General features: G+C 44.4%; 1 protein-coding gene across 3 annotated transcripts in view; it reads left to right on the forward strand.

Annotated features, from left to right (window-relative positions):
• LOC119660668 (serine-rich adhesin for platelets) overlaps window positions 1–21,260 on the forward strand; it is a 103,267-nt gene that overhangs the window by 40,060 nt on the left and 41,947 nt on the right. For all 3 annotated transcript variants that reach the window (XR_005248760.1, XM_038070559.1, XM_038046466.1), the window contains exon 2: window positions 16,838–17,167. Coding sequence is in view for 2 of the 3 variants with exons in the window: in XM_038070559.1 (XP_037926487.1) it covers window positions 17,098–17,167 (70 nt within the window). In the remaining variant the exon portion in view is untranslated. The remainder of the gene's footprint in view (window positions 1–16,837; window positions 17,168–21,260) is intronic.

The raw sequence follows: 21,260 nt of genomic DNA on the forward strand, positions 1-21,260 counted from the left end.
GCCTATCACCAAATCCCTGTAGCTCCAGAAGACATTCCAAAGAGGGCAATATGCATACCCTTTGGACTCTTCGAGTTCACACGGATGACTTTCGAGTTGTGCAATGCGGCGCAAACCTTTCAAAGGTTCATCCACGCGGTCCTCGAACTTCTGTTTCGTATATTTGGATGATGTTTTGGTCGCTTCTTTTTCAAAGTCTGAGCACTTAGCCCATCTTGAGTGCATTTTTCAACGTCTCCTTGAGGTCGGTTTAGTCCTAAACGTTTATAAATGCAAGTTTCTCCAAATACAGGTGAGATTCCTCAGCCACTTCATTTCCCCTGTCGGAATACAGCCCGACTCAGACAAGGTGCAAGCGATCACAAGCTTCCCGCGTCCGAAAACTGTGAAGGATTTGCGGAGGTTCTTGGACATGCTAAACTTCTATCGTCGTTTCCTGCCCAAGGTCGCCCAATACCAATCCGTTTTGAACGCGTACTTGTCTGGCCCCAAAACAAAGGACACACGAGAGATTATGTGGTTTGAAGAGGCTGTCCACGCGTTCGATAAATCCCGACAACAACTGGCTGATGCTACATTCTTGGCATTTCCTCGACAAAATGCACCCCTCACCGTTTTTGTTGATGCCTCTGACATCGCTCTTCACCAAAAAGTGAACCATATCTGGCAGTCATTGAGCTTCTTCTCTAGACAGTAAAACCCCGCTCAATGGAACTACAGCACTTACGATCGAGAACTGCTCACCGCGCACTTGAGCATTAAGTACTTCTGCTTCTCCCTTGAAGAAATGTCGTTCACGGTGTTTACGGACCATACGCCTCTCACATATGCTTGTTTCAACAAAAGCCGGACAAAGTGTCCCCTCGTCAGCCTGAGCTTTATAAGCCAGTTCACGTCCAACATACAACACGTGGCAAGGACAACATAGTTGCTGACGCTTTATCTCGTATCTCCGAAGTTAAAATCCACTCGACTTCTCGGCTCAAATCCAACCCCAAATATAAATTTCGGGAGTTGCTCATCTTCGGCTCGAACCTCTCTCTCTGCTGCGAATACTCGGAAAAGGGACCCCGGCCACACATTCGGGCCACCTTTCGCAAGGAAATGTTCCACGCGGTTCACGACGTAGCGCATTCAGGTATCAGGACGTCAAATCGGTTAGTCACCGAGAAGTAGTTCTGAGCCTCCCTGAATGAGGACATCAATTCCTGGACCAGAGAGTGCATCGTGTCCCAAAAGCGCAAGGTCACCAGGCATGTAAGAAAAGAAGTGGGCTTATTTCCCCGCACTACCTGGACTGAGGTCTTGCCTCTCGTCCTACTCGGTCTACGAACAACCCGCCGAGAGGAGTTTGCTGCCAGCCCCGCGGAGCTGGTATACGGCTCCCAAGTGATCAGGTCTTCGACAAGAGATCGGGTCTCACAGATTCGGGATTGCTGCGCCTGCTGAGGGACAACCTTTGTCGCATTAAAGCCACACCTCCCACACGACACTCGTCCGCACCTGCCTGCGCACCCAATGAGCTGGAAACCTGCACGCACGTCCTGGTCAGGACGGATGCTGTCTGGAAGCCGCTGCAGCCTCGATACGAAGACCCGTACCGTGTTCTTGAGCGTGGAGAGCATTTCTTCCAGCTCGTAGTGTTCTCATTAGGAGGCACGGCTATTTCCGCTTCCCGCGGATTTTCTTTTACTCTCCATGTCCGCCTATAATATGAAATTCTGTCCAGGAGTTCCTCCAGCTCCATCAGCCCGTTTTTCACCCCTTTCCTGATTTTTTTCTGGAGGAACGCTTCACTACTACCGCGCATTTCTTAATAGGCTTTTCCTCTTCAACTTTCACTAAAGTAGTCCAGCAGAATATTCAAATTACCGTCCGATCCGGTTACTTTCTCATACAATGAAGATTTTTTAACGCATTGTTGACAACCGTATTCGCGAAATCGTTGAAATAACCGTGAATCAAGCTGGATTTATCAAAAACTGTGGAACCACTGACGCAATACACGCTGCGCGGTTACTCATGGAGAAACACCGTGAGAAGCATCGCGCTCTTTATATTGCATTTCTGGATCTAGAGAAAGCGTTTGACCGGGTGCCACAAGAACTCATTTGGTATGCTTTACGACAACACTTAGTGCGCTGGTTTCAATTGCTCTACCACAATCCGAAAAGTAAAGTTTGAAGTATAGCGGGTGTGTCGAAATCGCTTCGTGGCTCTGTTGGTATTCATCAAGGCAGCGCTCTCTCACCACTTCTCTTTGTTCTTGTTATGGTTACTGTCACACGGGATATCTAACGTCCAGCGCCCTACACACTGCTTTATGCAGATGAGTAACTTGTCCAAAAATAGAATGATCGCCTCATGCAACACGGTCTCAGATTGAATTTGAATAAAACTGAATTTTAAACGACCGATCCCCATGAAACAGGCACAATCACTGTCAGCGGCAGTGATCTGCCCAGAACTGAACGATTTAAATACCTCGGGTCAACGCTATCAGCTAACGGAGAACTGCGTAATGAAATTGCTTCACCCATTAACGCAATCTGGATTAGGTGGCATTCCACAACTTGTGTTCTTTGTGATCGATGTATCAACGAACGTCTCAAATCTAAAATTTGCCGGAATGTCATCCGTCCTGTTGCTCTCTATGGTTCTGAGTGTTGGCCGACTATAAAAGACAATGAACGCCGTCTTGCGATAATGGAGACGAAGATGTTACGTTGGACTAGTGGCATGATACGTTTTGATCACATCCGAAATGAGGATATCCGCGATCGTTATGGGGTTGCACCGATCGTAGGAAAATTGCGAGAGAGGCGTCTTCTATGGTAGGGTCCAGCAATTCGTGTTAACGAGAATTCACTTGCCAAGATTGGTTTGAACATCGAAGTCGATGGTAAACGACCAAAAGGCAGGCGGAAAGAGCGGTGGTTTGATACGCTTGATGGGGTTTTGAAAGCCTCGAGATTACACCCAGATCAGGCATTCGATAGAGCCAAATGGCGAAACCGATCACGACGAGCCGACCCCACTTGTGAACTGGACAAAGGCTGAAGAAATAGAAGAAATCGACAGCGCTCCCACTCGGTTTATATTTGAAACCATTTGGCTAGTTTCGGCAGTTTTCACTGTGCCTCCTTCCGCAACTATAGCACTGCGTAGCATTGTCTGGGTTCCCGTCTTCGTTGCAGGTGCCGCATCACTTTGTGAGTCTTCTTCTCTATTGTGCGGGTGGCCCATTTTCGTGCTGCGTATGAGCGCAGTCAGGTCATTCTCCATTACCACTATCTCCCCGTTCGTTCTGTTTGTGTTCGTCACTTAAGTGGCCGCAATAGTCAGGAACGGGTATACTCTTGGGTATACCCGTTCCCTGAGGCCTGACCTACGGACCTCACGGACTGATCGGGGCTCGGACTAGGGGCAACGCAGTCAACTAATACCGGTTTACTGCACATTACCCGACCAGGGTCCCGAAGGGGTTGGCTCCTGATACACACCACAACTACCACTTTGGCAGAGCTAGGTACACATCACCTCATCAACGTCGATAAAGAGTTGTCGATGACTCTGGGGACTCTGAGTGTGTCCCGGCGTGTATCGGTCATTAGCAGTTCGCTCTTTACCGATAAACTTCTTCAAGGCTACCACCTAGGACGACCTACTTACTCCGTTATCTCGGGGACGTCACTCCCCGTATCGTAAGCGACCCGCTAAGGATCGTTGACGACCCCTGAGGGATATATCGGTGCAGACGGTATTTCGAAGGCTAGGCACCATATAGTGGCAGCCTGTTGATTTTTTTCAGGTTTTTCGGTTGAGTAGTTTCTGAGAATGAGTCCGTGAAAGAAATTGTCACTTTCGACCCTTCGCACTCCCCATTTTTCCAACGAATGCCAAAACTAAGGCCGACTTCGGAGAGCAAGTGGCATTGCCGGTGATGCACTTATGAAAATCCACTCCACTCCACTCTGAAAACTCATCTCAATTCCCCAATTAATTTACTGCTTTTCATTAAGTAATTCAGTAGCCAAAATGCCCAGGTATTAAACGAAATAGCTTGAAATTTTAACAATGGCTACAAATGTTGTAGAAATTCGCTGGTTGCTTCCGAAAAGTCATAATAAATTTAATAGATCCGTTGTTCGATAAAAACACAGCCGCACTGCTAGAGTATCTAACATTGTTTTTGTATCTTGTATCTTTTTTCTCTCCTTCCAACCAAAATCGCTCGAATTAGCTAATAACCGAGCAATGCAGCCATTCACCATAAACTTTTGATTGTACTTTATATCATTGTCATTCTGCAAAGTACTAATTTGTAGATGATTGTTCCAATCTCCGAACGCTTTCATAAGATACGAGATTTCTCGTAAGACATCAAATGGGATTGGGTTGAATTAAACTTACATAAAAAGATCGGAAAGTGGGCAAAGTTAATCGGGAAATTTCCAATTTGAACTGAAATTCAACTTTCCAAAGTGCATCCCTCGTAAAAAGTTAAATGAATTTCATCTTCTCGGTGAGTCTGATGGGCTGCACGACGAACGTTGTCCCTTTCCCTTTTTGTATCTTGGTCTATTTATAATCCTCCACAAAGAAGATGTCGTCTATTGACTATGTGGCTAGAAGTACGTTTAGCTGTTCTGGGACTGAGACTGGGACTCACTAAAGCAGATAAAAGACGAGCAAAGAAAACGATAAAACGGAGGAGACCAGGACCAAATTTAAAGAACATTTCCATATTTTTAGAGTAATACGATGTGCAGAAGGCACCGAAGACGATGGTGATGATGAGGTTTGAGAATCTACCGAGAATCCTATTTATATCCATGAATTTTCATTGATGCTATTTTTGGTAAAGATGAAAAACTGTCCCTGATAAGGACCATCACTAACTCAGTTCTACTCGTTCGAGGCTGAAAAGATGCACGGTTGCGTTCAATTAGAGCAAGTTCCCGAAGACAGTATTTGATTTCAGAATTGATTTTCCAATCTATTTGTTGTGTATTTGTGATGATTTAAATGATAAGATACATGAAGAGTGTCTAGTGTTTATGTACAAAGTTCAGATGAACCTGAGTGAGTGCTTCGGGTACGTGGTTAGGTTGCTCCGAGGAATTGATTGATCCCAGGCGAATGTGTTATGATGTCGACACACTCAATTTAAGAGGCGTTCATTGATTTATTTATTTTGGTAAGTGTTGAGCACGTGACATTTTCACACTGTTAAGAAAAGGTGGCTGCACTTCAAGTGAACCCAAAATCATTTTGTTACTCTGGAAAATTTCGTCCCAAAGATGAGTGCATTTGAAAAGATGTTGACATTCAGGGTACATCGTCATTGAATCTGAAGAAGTCGAACTGTTTTGAATTTTAATTTCTATTCCGGTTGGATTCCGGCCATGCTTGAAATTCCATCCGAAATCATGAAAAGAGGCTGCTTCGGCTTTATTCCGATGACTTTTAATTTTAAACTTTGGAGTGCACACTAGATGAATGCATCTAATTGATTAACAGTTTTATAAATGCAGTTGACTTTTAAAAGGCATCCAGTTTGGGATTTGAATACCAGAGAAAACCATCGAGTCTTTTACCCACTCTGAAACAATTTATTGCCTTTTAAACAGGGTCCAAAGTAAACAGCCTTTCCTCATTAAAATTCGAGGAGAAAGAATAAATTCAACTGGTCAACTGGTTTCGTGGTTGAAATTTAAAAACGCCGCTTGTTGATTCTCTTACTTTCATCTAATTCAAAAGATCCATTTTCATTGACTGAAGTGAGCTTTCTCTTTCTAAATTTTAAGGCTCGGCCGGCACTTTCCTTTAAAGAAGATAGGAAACCGAGGAAAAATCTTGAAATCCTTAATGTCCTGAATTACAGCATAATCTAACGCTGTCACCATGAGGAAGAAAGAAGCGAGGCCCCTATTCACTAGGCTCATAACATTCTATAACTCTCCATGGTTGGGTGCTAGTTACTGATAATAAATGCTTCCACGATATTTCCGCAATACTAGATAATCAACCGGAGAATCGCCAATTTACCGTTTATTAATCTTTGCGTTTGAATGCGAAAAATGCGAATAGTTTCTGAATCTTATTAAGAAAAATATCAACCTCATTAGCTTTGCAAATTAGTTTGAGGCTATTATCTTTTCTAAAACGTGTTTTTTTCCCCCAAGTTTAGATGATACTCATTTGCTCTGTATAATAATGGAAACTTGAAATGAAAGAGTTGTGCGTTGTTTTTGATTTTCACCAAACCAGGGTGTATTATGTGGGTTCATCGGCAGTCTTGAAAAATCAACGATTGATAGTTGCTTCCTTAAACGCATAAGGCGGCTCGCAAACATCCATTGAATTCTGTCACGTTTTTGTAGCAACATGAGCTGACTGTACCTGAGAACTTGCTCATACTACTGGAGGTCAAAGACTGATTTGATCTGTCAAATCATTGAGGAAGATGTTGTGGGGTGAAACCGTCAATCTTTGGGATGCAAAGTTCACTGTTGTCTGAATGCATGGGTGGTTATTATTATTCTGTTAAGGGAAAGTTGCATCGCGTCCTTAAGGAACTATTGTGCCCATTTTGCTGGTTATAGTGTACCTACTAATCATAGTATCTCAAGCAAGCCTATAACCGTCAGGAACTTTAGTATATTCCCTACTTCCAGATCTTTCAAATTTGCATCTGGTGAGAAGTGTTCTCCCAGATGCCTCGACCTACTTTGCGGAAGTGCCGGACAATGTTCCAGGACGTGTATGTAGATATCCTTAGCTTGCCTGCAGTGAGAAATCCCACTGTGATTCGGAGATTCTTTTTGGTGAAGTTTAAGCAATCCTTTGTGCGCATGGGTTCGTTTTCCCCAATAAGCACACTGGACTGCTCCGTTCCTTGTAGGCCCTCCCAGTATAGTTCCCTCAACCGTTCCTCTTTATTTCTTAATGTCATAGCCATGAAACCGTTTCCGATTCAACAGAAGGGTTCTGGCCGGTGTGAAGGCGTCCCTGTTCCCTTCTTGGCTAGTTCGTCCGTTGCCTTGTTGCCCTCCAATCCAGCTTGGCCTGGAACCCAGATTATCCAGTCTTCTTGGACGAGCCGAGCGTATTCAGTCTCAAGGCATTCCCATACCAGTTTAGAGTTCCTCTGGTTGGGCCTAAGTTCCTTGATCTTTGCTTGGCTGTCGGTGAGAATAGCAATGTTCTGCCCCCTGTGGTTCCTTTGGAGATTAAAAGAGGCACATCTGTCTATGGCGTGTATTTCCGCCTGGAATACGCTAGTGTACCTAACCATCCATCAGGCTCGAAGTACATTTTCCTTGGACCAATGACACCGGCACCCGCTCCCTCTGCTGTGAGGGATCCGTCAGTGTACCAAGTAATCAGTTGCTGGTTTAAACCGTATGTCGCAGCCACGCTTTCCCAGTTTGCCTTGTTACTCCGGATGGGTGGTTACATAACCTTCAATTCTCGAAACAAACGTTCTCTAGTTTTCACGTCTGAGTGAAGGGAATATTGCATCTAATTTTAGGATAACTGTCTTCCTCAAAATAATAGCTTCACCCACTTGCATAGCCACAATATGAGTAGTGGCTCTTTATAAAAGCAATAAGAATGAAGTCTGGTTGAACTTCTGGAAATCACTACGTGAATATAAGAGACTCGTAAAACGTTCAAAGCGAAACTCCTTTAGAGCATACTACGAGGAACTGGAAGATGAATGAGAGAATTCAAGGCTGTGCGGTCTCCCTTAAAGGGCTGAATCGATCAAGTTGGACTCCTTTAGCAAATCGGATGGGACTTTCATGAACTCTTTAGTCTGTACAGACTTGCTGGAAAGTACATCATTCGGGAGAACAGGTGACAGAAGTGGGAGGGAGAAAATTGGCAGTTTTTGCAAACTTTTCAACACGAAAGTGTTACAAGGGTAGTTGAAAAACTGTGAGAACGGTAGTTACAAATTAAAAAGTGGAAGCGGCTATACTGTCATTCGAATATTTCAAAGCACTTGGCGTGGATGACATCTACTCAGCGATTCTAAAGGAGGGTATAGAGCACCTACAGCGACTTTTAAAAAATACGTTTCTAGCACATCTGGCTCTGGGCTACGTGCCTACCTCTAGGCAGATGTTAAGGTAGTTTCTATGTCGAAGCCTGTGAAGGCATATTCAAACCCAGAGAATTTGAGAGAGATCAGATTAATATCATTCTCGCTGAAACGTCTGGAGAGACTGGTTGAGCGTCAAATTGATGAGAAGGTGCTAAGGTCGTCGCACCTATTAAATGAAACTGACATGCTTATCAGCATAAGTCCCGTGAGTTTGTTCTTCATTCCTTGGTTTCAAACGCAGAAGACGCGATTCTGAAAGGCTAGTACGCGATGGGCAAGTTCGTCGACATTTAAGGGGCCTTTGTGTCTTTCCAAACACTTTGTGATGCTAGCAGAGAGCATGCTGTCGATGATACTTTGAATCAAGTGGATATACGCCACGCTAACGCAGAGATGTGCGCTGAAGTGGGTGTTGATGATTGCTACCTATCAAGAGAAGCAACGAGCCGCCAGAGAGGTGTGCAATCGCCACATCTGTGGAGTATGCTGATCGATTGACTGCGAACTGCAAAAGCTAGTAATGCAAGTTGTTCGAGATCTCGGAACTGTATGAACACAATTTGATCGCTTCAGGCATGAACTTTCAATAAATCAAAAAAACAACTACAATGGTATTATTTACAAAAAGAAGGAAACTGAATGGTCTTTGCCTTTCAAAGATAAGGAGTACAACCCTTCAACTCTCCGCAGAAGTGAAATATCTGGGAATCATTCTAGATGGGAAGTTTTTTGGAATAAACATGTCGAAATAAAGATGAAGTCAGCTCTCACAGCTTATGGGCTGTGCAGGTATTGTGCTCCTTCAAATCGGACAATATTTGGAAGTGATGCCAGTCGTAAATTCAAATTTTTATCAACTCCTTTATACTTGTTTTCAAACAACAGCATGACTCAGGGGAGGATCATGCCGAATGCCGATGCAAAGGTGCTTGGTGTACTTTTAGTTTGCCCAGGCCTGAGGAGAGGAGGGAGAAAGAATTGACTTCGCTAAGCCAAGAAATTTTTTCAAGGTCCTTAGCGGGGCTGACATAATTTTCAAGGCCGGATCTTCTCTTTACGGCATGTCATTCAGCGAAGATTCCACTTCGGTGTATTCAAACTTTTTTTCTGAATCTTCTTTTGGTTTTATTGTTCATGTCAAAATCATCCTCTTAATGTGTTCAATCTAGTGCTCAGAAGCTGTAGTGCTTAGATCACATTCATAATAAGTTTCTACTAACAATTGATGGTTTTCAGTGATACTTTTCTATAGCTTCAAGAATATTATTGCTGGTGTTGTTGGATTTCGACAATGCGGCCCATGGTTTCCGCCAATTTGTCCAAATTTGCGTCTTTGTCCACTACTGTCAGAATATATTGCGCGTATTTGGATAACTGTTCTATGAACAGTGTCTTGAGCAGAGTGGAGAAGAGGCTTGACTCGGCGAGTTTTCGTAAACCATGTAGATGATGCGATTCACCTGATCCGCATTTCCTTTTACTTAAGCCGCTATAATCCGGCCTTTAGGGCCTGATACGGGTGCACCTCCTCGTTGCTTGCACCTCCAATTATTCATCGGATACGGGCTTTGCACTGGAAGGTTTCTAATCCAATTGACTACTAAGTACGTCCACCAATTGATGCTGCAGGAGTTTGGTGTGCTCTTCAGTTGCACGAAGTGTCTGCCGTAAACCGTCGTAGCAGGGGCTTATGGCGTTTTGTTGGAATGCCATTTTTTGTACGTCGTACTCTAACCTCGATGATCCGGGTTTTGGCATCAATTATGGGGACTTAAGGAAGTCAGAGGCTGAAATCCGCGCAGATATACAGTCAACCAATTAAAGAGTTGGGCAGTTACTACAATCTAGTTTGAAGTCAAATATCTCAAGTCAGTTTATATTTTCAGATAACCTATTGGAGAAAAACACTACATTTGTATGTGCATTTTCTACCGTTATTGTTATTTGATTAGTTTTATTTTAAGCAGAAAAATAGCGATAAAACAAAAAAATTAGTGTTTTGCGTAGCCAAAAAAAAAATGTGGACACTTCAAATTTAGTCCAATTTATTATAACAACTTAACTTTTAAAATTGCGAGAGGTCTTCTTTTCATTTATCCTACAAGTTTTACGGTAACTTCTGCAGCAACAGACCACCAGATATTCTTTACGTGTTCTTCAAATCCTTTTTGCCTTTTACCTCTCTTTTGCGTAGCTCCTTTTCGACGTGTGACCACACGTGTTCTATCAGATTTAAATCCGAGCTCCGAGATGGCTGAGCAAGAGCCCCTTTGACATTATAAGGGACCCATTCGTTAACGACCCTGGTTTTGTGTTTTGGATCATTGTAATGTTCTAACATTATATCAGATGACAGCCAGCGTGCTGGCTTGGTATGTCAAGTTAATCTATAATAATGGCGTTTTCTTGGTTTATAGGCAGTAATCCTCGTCCTTTAGAAGCGTGTTTTATTAACGACTTCTTGAGCATATTCAACTGATATTTTTCAATATTTCTTTGGGAAACCGATGGCTTCCTCTTTGGAGTATAGGCCCTCAATCCCTTTCTGTGAAGAAAATTGCGAACGGTTTTAGGAAGATCTGTTACTATACCTTTGTGCCACATTTTTTTGCAGAAGATACTGCATTTGTCTTGGAGCTGTTTCTTCTGTTTCGCAAACTCTTTTGTTTGCTCTGAATACATTTTCATAGTTCCACCACCACCTGTTTTGTTGCAAACGGAACCAATTTCTTTAAAGTTTTTTATTGCGGGATGAGCAGTAAATGTTGGCTTTTTCGTTTTTGAGTTATTTTCTTAATGCTTTTGTTATATTTAATAATCAGCTCATTGGAATCGCAAGACAGCTGCTTATTGTTCATTTTTGGCCATTTTGTGGCGGCACATCGGAGGTACGAACCACGAGCATCGTGGTGAGTTCGCTTTTGCTGACGAGCTGATACGGCGACTTTCAGTATGTGAGGAAGAACGGTTAATCGCTTGCTGAATGAGCTGACGCTAGGCGACCGTACCCGCAGGCAGTTGCTTCGATAAATGAGGCAGCTGGGTGGGGATAAGGCCGGCTACCGGGAAGTACAATAGCATCCCCATTTTAAGCGCAGGCTTCCTGTGTCACTATGGGCTGTTGGTGGTGGTACAGAACAAGGCATTAATAGACCCCGCAACCTCTTTACAGACGTCAGGGAAAATTTCCACCTGGGCAAATGACACTCTTTCGATTACGTTCGAAGATGTTGCTGATCATCGCATTCACGCACAACAACATCACTACTGAAAACCGCTTCTCCCAGCCGGTTAACCACGATGTATAGAACCACATTAACACTACCGGCTCTCCAATCTTTTCAAAGGTGCGTCCTCTTTCACCCTGGAAACTTGCTGTTGCAAAGAAAAAGTTAATGACTTAATGAAACAGGATATCCAATAGCTGTTGGTCCTCTCCACTTCATTTGATTTGGCTTAGGGCCAAGCGGCGGATGGAGGCCATATGGACATTACAGGCGTCTGAATGCTCAGACAATTCCCAAACAATACCCCATTCCACTCATCCATGATTTCGTGCACTCGCTTACGAACTGCTGTATTTTTACGACCTTGGATCAAGCCAAGGCGTATCATCAAATTCCTGTATGTCCCAAAGATATTGCGAAAATGGCTATCTGCATAGTTTTCGGGCTCTTTGAGTTTACCAAGATGACTTTCGGCTTGTGCGATGCTCCGCAGACTTTCCAGAGATTCATCCACTTTGTCCTGCGAAACTTAAATTTTCGTTTCGTATAAATGGATGATGTTTTGGTCGCTTCTTCGTCTAAATCTGAGCGTTTGGACCATCTAGATTACATTTTTCATCTCTTTGAGGCCTCCAAATACAAGTTCCAGGACGACATCATTGGCCCTTTACCAGACTCGCACGGAGGTGTTGCCCCACAATCATCGACAAGTTTACGCGGTGGCCTGAAGTAATACCTCTAACTGATATTATGGGACAATCATATGCCGAGGCCGTCTGTCGAAAGTGGATCTCGCACTTCGGTGTACCAGCCGTAATTATTACGGACCAAAGAATGCAGTTTGAGTTTACTCTTTGCCCGGAGTTAGGCAAGCTCTTTGGCTTCAAACAGGACAGGACTACTGCATATCATCCACTCTCCAATTGTATGCTAGAACGTGGGCACCGGATACCAGGCCGCTTTAATGGCTCGCGACGACCCGTCGTGGTCGCGGTCTTTGCTTTTCGTCCTCCTCGTCCTTCGAACGGCCTTCCGAGAGGAGTTCACCATCAGCTCCGCGGAGATAGTGTACGAAGAGAATCTGCACTTTCCCGCCACGAGGGCAGGATTAAGCGACTCCGGCATGCTGTGTTTGCTTAGAAACGGGGTTTCGAAGCTGCGGTCGATTCCACCTTATCGACACACGACAACGGAGATCGACACCCCCAGAAACCTCTAGACATGCTCACAGGTCCTCTTCCAAGTGGACGCTCCTCGGAGGCCAGTGCAACCTCCATTCGAGGACCCCTTTCGAGTTCTGAAGCAAGGTCAACACTCTTTCAAGCTCGACGTTCGAGGAGCATCCAAATGGGTCTCGTTGTCGAGATTGGAATCTTTCGAGGAGCAGGCGAACGATTCAAAAAAGGTCCCGCGAAGCGAGAGGTTCGCCAAGTAACCCTGGTGGGGGGATCATGCGGTCAGGTTTGTTTTCTCTTGATATGGTTTTTGAGATATTTGACTTCAAAGTGTACTGCAACAACTGTCCAATTTTGTAATTGGTTTATTCTTTATACATTTAAACGAAACATATTTCGTAAATTGATCTCGGTTTAATCGAATATGGCGGTGAAATAATCGCTTACCACAAGTCGTGTTGATTCACGGGATTGCTCGTAAGGAGATCGCTCGTTGCCGGTTGATTGATTACTGTTTAGAATGTCATCTCATCGAATTGTCGCTGCTCAGTACCCACAGCATTGTAGCGTACGGGGCCGCAAATTTTTAGCGGGTTGAGCAATGATGTTTGTGTATTACTGCTACGTTACTTTGCTGGAGGAATTTTGCTGCAAAATATGCCGAAAGAGAAATACAAAATAATACCTTAATAACTGTATATTTATTATATTTGGGAGAGTCCCTCCGACTACTAGAACATGTTACACTGGAATCATCTCCATTTCATCATAATAGAGAGGATGTGTTTACATGCTTGCTACATGCTGATGGCAACGCTCCTGGCGGTCAATCGCTGAAGGTCAGATCGTTACTGCGCTGGGGTGAATTTTTTCGAGAAGAATCCGAGCGGCCGCCATTCACCACCGGTGAACTGTTCCAAAACAGCTCCTGCTGCTAGATCGGATGCATCAGTTGAGATTCGAAGTGTGCATCGGCGGCTGGAGACCCGAGTAATGACGTTTCAGCGATGGCTTGCTTGATCTCTTCAAAAGCTCAAGAAGATTCGGGGTAGGTAGACGTTCAAAGGGGCTAAGATCTTGGCTGCGTTCCGAAGGAATCGCCTGTAGAAATTGACGACCCCTAGAAAACGTTGAAGATCTTTGACTTTCTCCGGCCTTGGGAATTCCTGAATGGCTTGGACTTTCGCCTTGAGTGGGGCTCAATACCATCCTCCGTGACCATGTGCCCAAGATATTCGACTTGATCAACCCCGATTGTGCACTTTTCAGGATTGATGCGAAGCCCATGTTCAACCAAACGTTCAGACGTCCGAAGATGTTCCTCATGCTCCTCCATCGATGTTGACGCGACAAGGATGTTATCAAGGTAATTGGAGCAAAATGTGAAACCGCGGAATACGGAATCCAACAACCATTGAAATGTCTGCGTGCCGTTCCGCAATCCCAAAATCATCACGTTAAATTCGTATAGCCCAAATGGAATGATCACCGCCGTCTTGAGATCGGGACCTGGTGGAATGCCCGCATCAGATCTAATTTTGAGAATATTGTTTTGCCATTGATCCCTTTCACAATGTCATGGATGTGAGGAATTGGATACTTATCAGCAATCGTGACTGCATTGAGTTGGCGGTAGTCTCCACATGGGCGCCAACTATGTTTTTTCTGTTTCATTAATAGCGCGGACTGGCCCAGGCGCTCTTGGACGGCAGATCCCCTGCTCGATCCTATAATCGAATTCATTGCGCGCTGCCTTAAACTTGTCAGGTGGCAAGCATTTTTGGCGTTCGGCTTTTGCCTGTCCTTTAGTCTCAATGCAATGTTGGACATCATGTTTTCCTGCTCCGCGGGAAAACGTAGTAGTAGTTAACTGTGGAAATTCACTCAAAATAGCGTGGAATCTACTGCTCCTGCTCAAAGAAGATATGACTTCAGCATTGCGTCCAAAAATCTGGGCGTCGATGGACACCCTTGATATGGAGTCTACTAGCCTTCTGCGATGAAGGTCTACTAGTAGTACAAAATGGTTTAAAAAGTCTGCGACCAGGATTGGTCTGGACACGTTTGCGACTCGGAACACCCTATCTGGTGGAGTGGCGGATACGTCCGCTCCCGTATCAACGAGAAAAAGTAGGCTTCCCTCCTTGTCCCTTATCACTAAGCGATTGGTTTATGCCTCGCTGCCGCCAATCACGCCTACCGGCGACGAGGTGTCTAGTTTCCCGGAAAAGCTCACGGTTTTGTGCACTTTCGCGCCGTGTCACCGAAACGACGGTGGTAGAAGCAAATGGCGCTGTCGCGGTTAACTTTTCGATTTCGGGAATGTACTGGGGTGCGGAAGTGAGGTCGTCCATTTCGCGATGTTGAACGGTTCCTAAATTGGCTTTCAAATCGGCTGAGTCGTTCGCTTATGTTGATAATTTGCCTCGCTATGTCCCTGGGGTACCCAAGGTCGGGTGTGTTACCGCCCGGCGTGATCGCTGCGACGTACGGGAAGTCCTCCTTCTCGTGGAGAATCTTGTCCGCCGTTTGGGCCAGCGCTTCAACATCGACTTGTGCCGTAACGCTTAATATCTTCTGGACACGGGCGGATAATTTGTTAAACCAAAAACATACGAAGTGTATCTTGGTTTAGCTGTTCGACGACAAGGTATCGCATGCGTCATGGTAATTGTGTTGGCCTAGGATCGCCCAACTCTAGATCGGATAACGCCTTTGCCAAAGCGTCTTCCGAGGATTCCGCGAAACGATTCATTAGCTTGGTTTTCAGCTCAGCGTATTTATTGTCTTTTGGCAGATACTCGATGATGTCCGTTATCTTGTCGAAAACGGACATGTTAAGCGCGGCGACGACCCCGTGGAATTTGGTTACTAGCAAATTGTGACTCGATGTGATTGAACCTCAATTTTGGTCGTGGTCGCCAAAATGCAGGTATTTTCACCTGGACGGAGGCGACATGACCGGGCGGATAATACGGCCGAAGATCAGGGCTATCGCGTGTTGGTGTGATAGGCGTTTTCAATATGGCCGCCGATTGGGACTGCGATGTTGCACTGACGCCGGCCACGTGTGTAGGTGCGGGTGGATGTGGATCGTCAGGCATGATGCTCAGAAATTAAAAAAAAACATAGCTTGGGTTTTGTGATGACAGTTGAATACAGATTTCCGGTATCGAAAAACGTGGATCGATAGTCGTAAATCCAATTGCTGGCTGTCGAGATACCCTGCTGCTGGATATCGGGAACTCGCTGACGCACCGTCTGATTGTCATCACGATGCGATGTGCGATGTTCTACTGCCCGCGTTGGGTGCGCGAAAAATACGGGAATATCGGGGTCACCACTATGGGTACTTGAATTTCTATCAAATTAAAACACCGGCGCTTGATTTGGACACCTTTATTCGTCGACGGCTTCGTACGCTGTGCGAGGAGTGGAAACGCGACACGATTGACATGACAAGAGTCCATGTGTCTCCTGTCTGAAATGATCCCTTGTATGGATCGGTATGACTTCTCTCGCTTTTAGATGGCGTGGTGATCACTGTCGCCTTACCACAGCATAAACTGACAGCGCCATCTAACATTGTAATTGGCATTACATACTGATAGATTTGATATTAATAGTAAGAATATTTATACTGAATCGCTACCTTTCAGTGATTTTAAATAATGGAAAGAAGGCTGCTGCCCCACCCTGAATTCTTAATTCCAATCCCATAACAGCTAAAGAATGATTTATTGTACAAAAACCAAAATTCTTGATGTAAATAGAAACCTGCACCATTTTTGTATAGCCACCAAGGAATGTTATTGTTGTCATAATTATTGTTATTATTGATCGATGTGATTAACAATTGATTTTGCTTCACCTTTTTTCTGTATAAAAACGATTTAACAGCACAAAGAATGCGAATCAAAGCATAGTTTGTTCGCTTTACGTGTAATTAACAAAAGCCAATTTTATTTTGACGAAACCGTCCCCTCACCTGTAAATAGTATTGATCCCCATAGCGAACGGCTAGAAGCACTTACTCAACTCTATGGCGGCGTGTGATTAAGCCATTCAGTTCTGTGTAAAGCGCAACACGATTTTCCTTTTAATTTTTCTCTCACATAGTATTTACCTTGCACTCTTGTATATTCTGCAATTTTTCTTTTATTTTGATTTCCGCTGGTGTTGCATATTATTTTCTTCCATTTTTCCATTTATTGCAAATTTGGTATTGCATAGAGTTTAGGAAATAATCAACCTGAAAATATGGAATAGAAGACAAACCAATTTCATTTCTATACCTTTCATTTAATTTTCTCCTGCAGTTTTCTCTCTAGAAGAAATTGAAAAATTGCAAGAAAAGCTGCTTTTTCTCTTTGCCCCTTCTGGAAAGGAGGGAAAGGAAAAATCGTCGCCGTCGTCGTTGCAGCGCTCTACTTGATATTTTTCTTCTCCGCGTTGTCAATGATAATAAAAGTATCAATTAAAGCTGGCTTTAAAAATCTTTACCCATTGTCTGGATAGTAAAGACAAACAGAAAAAGATCCAATTGAATATCGTACATGATAGCTCTCCATGTGCAACAATGGACAGAAGTGTGGATTCGATTGGAAGTTGCTCCCTAGACGTTGATGCCGATTCAACAGATTTCTCAGGTATAGATAATAATTATAGAGATAATAAGGTAGATAGTTTGGTTTTTGTTTTTTTTTTCTTTTCTTTCTTCATACGATTAAGCCGCGCCACCATTGTTTCAAATTATTGGTTCTTCATCGATTAACACATTAAGCTGGCAACTAACAACCCACTTTCATTCCACCGCACGAAGAGTAAATGATGATGGGCACTTGAATTGCAGATGTGTCATTTCTTATTATAAAAGATTTCATCAGTCCATCTCCGCAACGTTTGTCATTAATAAAATAGAAAGAGTTAGAGAAAGTAAATTAGATGAATTCAGTTTGAGCCGCTTATTCCTTTGCTTTCATTTTACACGCACAGTTTTATGTTGATTTCCTACCGCTTGTTATCGCATATATGCTGGATTTGTAGCTTCCGCTGATGCATAAGGGTGAAAGCATAGTGTGGTGTGTTAAGGGATCTAAAACGAACATATTTCAATCAAAGCCAGGGTCATTGTGGAAAAGTTTTATGGTGTAATGCCACCAACTCCGTGTTTGCAAACGTGCGGGTTGGAATTCAGTTTGGGTTTCGGTAGCAGAGTTTATGGTCTTATGATTGCAGTTTAATGTGTTAACCTTTGGTATTTGAGCATTAAAATTCAAAGTTTCAACAGTGCGTAAAGCGAGGGTACTTGTTTAACCTTTTCTGAGAGAGAAATTAAAAGAGCATTTGAAAAAAACTGAAAATGAGGTGAACACATTCTAAACTCAGAACTCGTTGCTGATTGTTTACCAAAAAGTTCAGTAGTTTAGCGATGCCAACGAGCGAACTTTACGAGGAGCGCAATACACCTACCCAAACGCTTTATTGATAATTCGAACCTGCTTTACACTTAACTCCTCTATTCTCTTCTAAGAGCTTTTAGGTTTCCTACCAAGGTAAACTGCATCAGATTGCCTCAAAGATTTTCCCTTACATTTAAGTTTAGACTATCTGAAAACATCGTAATTACACTAAAATATCCGTTTACCAAAAGGTTGTGTAGTTGGGGCGAAACGTGGATTGGTACCCACGATGGAGCATAAAACCTGGGAAATGTCTGCTGAACCAACACCAACAGCTCTACTACCAAACCCTATCTCCACCTCCACGTGGTGACCGCTGGGAGCTCTTTCTTAACGAAAAGCTGCAGACGGAGAAGGATGAAGGCGAGTCTCCTGCGCCTAAAAACGGGACAAATTGTACCAACTGGTCCTCCAGGTTGGGGGTTGGGTAGGGCTGACAACCCTACACGGAAAACAACTTGTTACGAAGCCACAACAGGAGCCTCGGACATGACGGATTTTAAAACGGCGGACCCGGCAACTACAACGGAATAACGATTTGCGCATTTTTTCATGGAACGTGCGCTCCCTGTGCAGAGATGAAGCTGATGAGCAGCTAGCCGATACCCTGTCCCAATATAGGGCTGATATAACAGCGTTACAAGAGATGCGATGGACAGGGACCGGTTTCCTGGAGAAGAGCCACTACACCATATATTATAGCGGTCAGCCAGTAAAACATTTGCTCGGAGTAGATTTCTTAGTCACCCAAAAAATGAAACCTGCTGTTATCGGCTTTGAAAACATAAGCGAACGGCTATGCACTCTGTGCTTGCGAGGCAAGTTTAGAAATATAAGCCTCATAAACGTTTACGCCCCTACAGAGGAGACTGCAGAGTCGGAGAAGGATACCTTCTACGAGGCAGTAGAACGAACCCTCGAAATCTGTCCCCGATATGATATCAAAATCATACTTGGGGATTTTAACAGCCAAGTAGGGAAGGAGCCCGTATTCAGGCGATACGTTGGCTCCCATAGCTTACACGAAAAAACAAATGATAACGGACTGCGGACTATTCAATTAGCAGGGTCACACGAAATGGTTGTTGGAAGTACCTGGTTTGCGCGGAAAGCGGTCCACAAACATACGTGGGCCTCTCCAGACGGGACCACTTTCAACCAAATTGACCACGTGTTGATGATTGTCAGAACATGTAGGGGGGCCAATATAGACTCGGATCACTATCTCGTTGGCATGGTGCTCCGAGCTCGAATAACAATACCACCTAGAATCCCCTCTGACAATCAGGTGAGAGTGAACATTGAAGCCATCCACAACACAACCCTCCGCGACATCTATAAGAGAGAAATGGATGCCGCAATAACCGCAGTCAACAGAGGACCTGGAGATGAAGCATCAACAAATGATCTTCACGATCACCTGAAGAACGTTATCATAGATACGGCCACAAACTTGGCCCCAGCCGCAAAAGGAGTCGGAACGGCTGGTTTGATGATGAATGTAAGCTAGCTACGGAACGGAAGAATGCCGCATACCGAGTAATGTTGCATTCTCAAAGAACGCAGGCACGCGCAGAGACTTATCACGAACTCCGTCGAGCGGAGAAGCGACTTCACAGACGAAAAAAGGAAGCCTGGGAGAACCAACAAGTCTGTGAACTAGAAAAGTACAGGGAGCAACCGCACCAGGCTCGGAAATTTTACCAACAAGTCAGCAGGATGAAGCCTTATACACCTCGATGCTCATCCTGCCGAGACAAAGAGGGAAATCTGATTTCTGACAGAATGGGCATATTGGAGCGATGGGTTGAGTACTTTGATGAGCTACTGAACAACCAGAACATCGGCGAGTTGGAGGTCCCGCCAACTGAAGACGACGGACAAATCCTGCGACCACCAAGTTTAGGAGAAACAGTCCGTGCAATTCATCGGCTAACAAATCATAAGTCGCCAGGAACCGATGGAATTACAGCCGAATTGGTTAAATATGGAGGCGACCAGTTACACCAACTGGTTCATCAACTTGTGCTCAAGGTATGGGACAGCGAATCAATTCCTGAGGATTGGCAACGAGACATTATCTGCCTCATACATAACAAGGGAGATATCACACAGTGCAGCAATTATAGAGGTATCACGTTGCTGAGTACCATCTATAAGATATTCTCCACTATCTTGCTAGGCCGGATAGCCCCATACGCCCAGAACATCATTGGCCCATACCAAAGAGGCTTCACTCCAGGCAAATCAGCGACAGATCAGATTTTCTCTCTGCGGCAAGCGATGGAAAAACTGTTGGAATATGGACAACAGTTGCACCATCTGTTCATCGACTTTAAAGCCGCCTATGATAGCATAGCCAGGGTAAAACTGTACACGGCCATGGGGGAATTCGGTATTCCGACGAAATTAATAAGACTGACTAGGCTGACCCTGACCAATGTGCGAGGCCAGATAAAAGCAGCAGGATCACTCTCAAGACCATTCGACATCAACAACGGTCTACGACAAGGGGATGCGCTATCATGCGTCCTCTTTAACCTGGCCCTCGAGAAAGTGATCCGTGATGCTGAGGTAAATGCAAGAGGTAGGATCCTCTTTAAGTCCATCCAACTACTGGCCTATGCTGACGATATCGACATCATGGGAAGAACCACCCGAGACGTACAAACTGCCTTCATCCAGATCGAGCAGGCGGCGCGAGATCTTGGGCTGCACATCAATGAAGGCAAGACAAAATATATGGTGGCAACGTCAGCACCGAAGACGAATCAACCAACATCAAACCGCACTGGTCAAACACGAACAAGAAGAAGAATAAGGATAGGAGAATACAACTTTGAGACCGTTGACAATTTCTCCTATCTAGGGTCGAAATCACAACCGATAGCAACGACGATGATGAAATCCGCGCACGGTTGTTGTCAGCCAACAGAGCCTATTTCAGCTTACAAAGACTGTTCCGCTCGAAACGTCTCACCATAGGGTCAAAGCTCTTACTGTACAAGACTATGATCTTGTCAGTCCTCATGTATTCCTCGGAAACTTGGGTTCTTAGCAAGAGAAATTGCAAACTCTTGGCCGCGTTCGAGAGAAGAATCCTCCGAAGAATTTTTGGCCCCCTACATGAGGATGGACGATTCCGTAGCCTACACAATGACGAAATCTATGAGCGATACCATGACCGTCCGGTTGTGGATAAAATCCGGCTCAATAGGTTACGGTGGGCGGGTTACTTAATCTGTATGGATGAGGATGATCTAGGTGGGAAAGTCTATAA

The sequence above is a fragment of the Hermetia illucens genome, chromosome 1 (genome assembly GCF_905115235.1).
Source record: "Hermetia illucens chromosome 1, iHerIll2.2.curated.20191125, whole genome shotgun sequence".
NCBI classification, from domain to species: domain Eukaryota; kingdom Metazoa; phylum Arthropoda; class Insecta; order Diptera; family Stratiomyidae; genus Hermetia; species Hermetia illucens.